The 5,548-nt window shown below is 50.4% G+C and overlaps 1 protein-coding gene across 1 annotated transcript; it reads left to right on the top strand.

Moving 5' to 3' along the window:
• Positions 1-358: 358 nt before the first annotated feature.
• LOC132798102 (uncharacterized) lies at positions 359-2,510 on the top strand. Its single transcript, XM_060809821.1, has 3 exons — positions 359-516; positions 588-1,198; positions 1,303-2,510. Exons 1-3 carry the CDS (start codon positions 359-361, stop codon positions 2,508-2,510), a joined length of 1,977 nt encoding a protein of 658 aa, XP_060665804.1.
• The last annotated feature ends 3,038 nt before the right edge of the window (positions 2,511-5,548 follow it).

Here is a 5,548-nt window from a genome sequence, read left to right as displayed (position 1 = left end):
GGTTGAGAAACTTTTAAATTCGAAGACCGCAGATGAGGCCAATGAAATAGTAGCCAAAATTCCGCTGACGAACGATGGTTTCGCGTCGGCTTGGGGTGCTCTCTGCGAACGGTTTGAGAACAAGCGCTTGTTAATAACAAGCCAGTTGAAAATCCTGTTCAACCTGTCCACGGTTATCCAAGAGTCGGGAGCAGCTATATAGGAGCTGCAGTGCACGATTCAGCGTTGCTTGACCGCTCTTGAGCATTCAGACATTTCCGTCTGTAGCCCGTTCGCAAACGTCCAAACTCCCCAAGCTCACACTCTTGTTGTGGGAGCAATCTTTGGTGGACAAAGCAAAATTCCCGCATGGCAGGATATGAGCACGTTCCTCAATGAGCGCTACCGTACGCTTGAAGCGATTGAGGACGTGAAACAGACTGCCAACTCACAGATCGCGACTGCAGGGCCATCCCGTCCGCAAAATTCCAAGCGAGTCAACTCCTTTGAGGCCCGAATCACTCCGAAAGGCAAATCGTGTGTGACTCGGTCAATGAGAGAATGACATACATTAAACAGAAAAGTCTCTGTTTAAACTGTTTCGCAAGAGGTCACCAACTCCGAGAGTGTACGAGTGCGCACAATTGCTTTACATGCAAATGGCGGGGCGACAGTGCCCACAATGGTGCCTCTTCATCTTCCAATATACAGTCCACTCTAAATCCAACGGCAACAAATGTGCAAAATTTCTTTGCCAATAATGCTCAGAATGTCCTTCTCGGCACGGCGGTCATCAATGTTTGCCACTTGGGCACTACATATACCGCACGTGCGCTAATTGATTCCGGGTCCGAAGCGACCTTCATTTCTGAGCGTTTGTTCCAACGCATTAAGTTGCCTTTCCAGTCCGTGCGAGCCCAGGTATCCGGGCTAAATCACGCAGTTGCGGCCCAATCGCAGAAGTTATGTCACTTCAGCATTGGTTCTCCGACGAAGCCGAGCCATATCGAGACTTCGGCATACGTAATTCCACAGTTGGCGGGCAAACTGCCCTCCTTCGACATGCCGCGAACTTTCCTAAGGGATCTACCAGCGATAGAACTGACAGATCCACACTTCTACAAGAGCGCTCAGATCGGCTCCCGGCCAAACATTTGTGGCTCACTCCTTGGGCAGGAAACCGTGTTTGGCTGGATTCTTACCAGCCCTGTCTCCCAGAGTATGTCGACAACTGTTTCTGCGTTTTCGACAAGAGTCGCCCTCCAAGCAGACGAACAGCTCGACAGCCTACTTTCCAAATTTTTGAGGTGGAGGATATTCCAGCGAAGCTGATAAAGGAGTCAGACTTCGTTTGCGAAGAAAACTTCGTTAAGACTACTTCTCGTAGCAAATGTGGCAGATATCGGGTGACTCTTCCATTCCGGAAGCCCGATGGCATTGAACTGGGTCATTCCAGATCTATAGCGCTGGCTCAATTCCTCAAGAATGAGAACCGTTTGTCAAGAAACGTTTCTCTAAAGAAACAGTACAATGCCGTTCTCCAGGAGTACGTGGACTTGGGTCATATGACACCCACGACTCCTAATTTCTACCTGCCTCACCACGCCGTGTTCAAACCAGATAGCACCACAACGAAGGTGCGGGTCGTTTTCACCGCATCTTGTCCATCCTCAAATGGCAAGAGTCTGAATGATATCCTTCATTCAGGGCCCATTCTCCAACCGGATCTCACGTTGCAGATCCTCAGATGGCGATACTATCGATATGTCATGGACTCGAAGCACACACCGTTCCAACGAATTCTGTTCCGTACGTCGGACGCTGAGATCCGTGACTTCGAATTGAACACAGTGACATTCGGTGTCAACTGTGCGCCTTTCCTGGCTCTACGAGTCCTCCAGCAACTTGCTGATGACATACGCTTGGAGTATCCTCTCGCAAGCCGAGTCATTTCCAACAACATGTATGTGGACGACGTCCTGGCGGGGACACACACGAAAGAAGAGGCCATCCGGACCATTGCGGAAGTGTGTGCAGCCCTGGACAGCGCTCGCTTCCCGCTGAGGAAGTGGACGTCGAACCATAAGAGCGTGCTGAAGGACATTCCAAAGGAGCATCTACTTCGAGAAGATTTCCTCGAACTCGAAGACTCCAGTACGGCGAAAACTCTGGGCATCAGGTGGCAAGCTCACGATGACGAGTTCTTCTTCATGCCACCAGAGGTTGCCCATCAGGACTCCTACACGAAGAGGGAAGTGCTTTCGCAAATCGCTAAGCTTTTCGACCCAGCCGGGTGGCTGGCCCCTTTCGTTATCCGAGCCAAGATCTTCATGCAGGAGATCTGGCTGAGAACGCTCGAATGGGACGAGCATCTACCCACGGATCTTTCACTCCAATGGAAGGAGTACCTCCAGAGCTATCCTGCTCTGGGAAAGATCCGGATTCCAAGATGGGTCCAATTCCAGACAAGAGTGAAGTTCCAGTACCACGGATTCTGTGATGCATCAGAAAGGCCTGTCTCGCCTGGTTGAACAAGCCACCCTGCAGATGGACAACCTTTGTGGCCAATCGTGTGGCCAAAATCGTCCAAGCCAGCGACGCCAAAACTGGTCGCATGTGCGATCCGAGCACAATCCGGCAGATCTTGCAAGCCGAGGTGTCCTGCCACAAGAGTTGATTCGTAATCCTTTGTGGTGGCTTCATCTCCCGTCGGATCAATGGCCAACATCTCCAAGTCCCATTCCGGAGACTCTGCTGGAGCAGCGGATTAAGTGCAACGTCGCTAAGTCACCTCCTACTCCTGACTTCCTGAGTAAGTTCTCTGAGTTTGGCAAAGCACTGCGCACGTCTGCCTATGTTCTTAGATTCATCGATAGAAGTCGAAAGTTGGCAGTTCCAAGCTCTACCGTGGTCCAAGCGGATTAGCTGTCATGGATCCAAGAGCGGCTAATCGTCATGGCTCAACGACAAACTTTCCAACAAGAATACCAATGTCTGCAGTCCAAGCAGCAGGTTCCTTCCTCAAGTTCAATCCGAAACTTGAACCCTTTCCTCGATGGCAAGGGGATTCTACGGGCCTGTGGGCGTCTGAGGGCGTCCCACTCGCTGAGTTATGATGAGAGTCATCCAGTTATCCTCTCGTATTCCTCGTCCTTTGCACGACTACTGGTTCGTTTCACCCATCGTATATCCTTACATGGGGGTAATTAAGTCGTCATGCGGCTGATCCGTTCCAGATTCTGGATTCCAAAATTGAAGGTCCTCGTCAAATCCACCATCAACTCTTGCAAAGTTTGCGTGATATACAAGAAGAGATTGCAGACCCAAATGATGGGGGACTTGCCCAAGGAAAGGGCGTCCTACTCGAGACCTTTCACGCACACTGGAGTCGACTTCGCCGGCCCATTCGAAATAAAGAATTACACTGGCCGAGCTTGCCTCATCACCAAAGGGTATGTCTGCGTCTTCGTGTGCTTCAGCACGAAGGCGATCCACTTGGAGGCAACATCGGATCTCACGACGGAGAAATTCCTGGCCGCATTCTCCCGTTTCATCGCACGGCGCGGGTGTCCATACCAGATGTACTCGGACAACGGAAAACCTTCGTTGGAGCTGACAAGGTGATCTCCAACGACTTCTTGGAAGCGACGAGGGAGTGCATCATCACACAACACGCCCACAAGACCCTATCCTGGCACTTCAACCCGTCGGACGCCCCGCATATGGGTGGATTATGGGAAGCCGGCGTAAAGAGTTTTAAGGCAGTCTTTACAAGGCGACATCCACCTCGAAATATACGTTCGAAGAGTTGTCCACTCTTCTCGCTAAGATCAAAGCCCGCCTGAACTCGAGGCCGATTTCCCTAAGTCCGAGGATCCGTCGGATTTACTAGCGCCAACACCTGGCAATCCTGCCGCAGCGCGGAAGGTGCAGGGTGTGTCGGGGGACCACCACACACTGCTGCACTTCAAGGAGGCACGCAGCACTCACCCCAACCGTCAGCGACGAGGCGATGACCAACCGGTCTCCACCCGGTCCCGAACCCCAACAAGGCCACGCTCGCCAAGGCCGCGCTCGCCACGGTCACGCTCGACACGGTCACGCTCCCGCTCGCCGTCACCCCATCGACCGGCCTCGCCGACGTCCGAGGGGCTTTTCCGACGTCGCTGGCATCCTTGCTGCAGGACAAGGCTGTGAGCATCCTACCGACGGCCAACATCCTGATCGACACCGGATGTAAGACATTCGAGATGCGAGCGCTGATCGACCCGTGCGCGGCGACCAGCCGTATCAGCGCATCATTGGCAACGGCCCACCGGCTATCCGTCACCCGCGTTGATACGGAAGGCGTCTGCACGGCGATCATCCGCTCGCGGACATCCAAGTTCCGTCGAAAGGTGCTGCTGCAGGTGGACTCACAACTCTGCTGCCGCACCCCTCCGACCCGTCGATGGCGAAAACTTGGAGCAGTTCCACAGCATCACGCTCGCCGACGAACGCTGGTTTCAGCCATCGATGGTGTCCCTGGTGCTCGGCACTGATGTGTATCCTCACATCATCCAACCTGGCCTCCTGCCGAGCACCAACGGTTTGCCAATGGCCCAGAATTCCACCTTGGGTTGGATTCTGTCCGGTCCATTTGGACAATGATACCGTTTTCAACTCATTGCAAGGGGGAGGATGTTGATGCCAGATGACTGCAGGTGTGACCACCAGGCCAGCTGACAGTGTGGTCGCGATCGAAAGTTATCGATAGCGACAAAGCTGGTATACTGTGCGTGTGACCGTGTCATACGCGCAGACACACTGGTCTTCGTTTCCTCTGAAGATGGTCACCCTGCCCTTTTAGTGCTTTTCTGCATTCTATCATATGTTCAAATTTTCTTCTGCGCACAAGCACACGTATATTTTCAAGTGTCGAATAAAAGTTTGTAAAAGTGAACAAACTCAGTATTTACGAAAAGTGAAAGTGTTTTATTTATTTGAGAGACGCCCCCACACAGCATGGGGTTCAAGGGAAGGGCCAACTAATAGGACGCACCACTTATAATAATAATACATTTAAAATTCGCATACATATGGTAAAACAGAGAAGAAGGAGGGTAATGGGAAGGTTACATTAAACAATAGTGAAAGAGAAGAGAGAGGGAAGGAGAGGAAAGGAAAGTTAACAAAGAAGTCGGAGCCACTCTATAATGCAACACAGCTGTTATTGTGTGCAGACGCTCACCCTACCATGATTCTGCATTCATTGCCAAAAGTAAAAGTTGGCAGGATCCCTAAGAGACAGTGGTTCGGCTAACCTACTCCTGCTTGGTTAGGCATGGTTCCAAATAAAATTAAACAATTAAGCGGACATACTTAATTTATTAATATATGACAGCAATAATTTAAATATTAACAACATTATGAAATGACAAGAAAAATAAATAAATAAATAATTTAATGGAAAAACATAGTAAGTGTGTATGAGGCAGAAATTGAACAGATAAGGCAAAAACGAAAAAAAAATAAATAAATAAAGACTAAAAATAATTAACCTATAAATATAAAATATGATCTAGCATAA

The sequence above is a fragment of the Drosophila nasuta genome, unplaced genomic scaffold (assembly GCF_023558535.2).
Source record: "Drosophila nasuta strain 15112-1781.00 unplaced genomic scaffold, ASM2355853v1 ctg85_pilon, whole genome shotgun sequence".
In the NCBI taxonomy this organism is placed as follows: domain Eukaryota; kingdom Metazoa; phylum Arthropoda; class Insecta; order Diptera; family Drosophilidae; genus Drosophila; species Drosophila nasuta.
The sequence above is the reverse complement of the archived record's forward strand: the minus strand, read 5'-3'. Positions and strand labels throughout refer to the sequence as shown.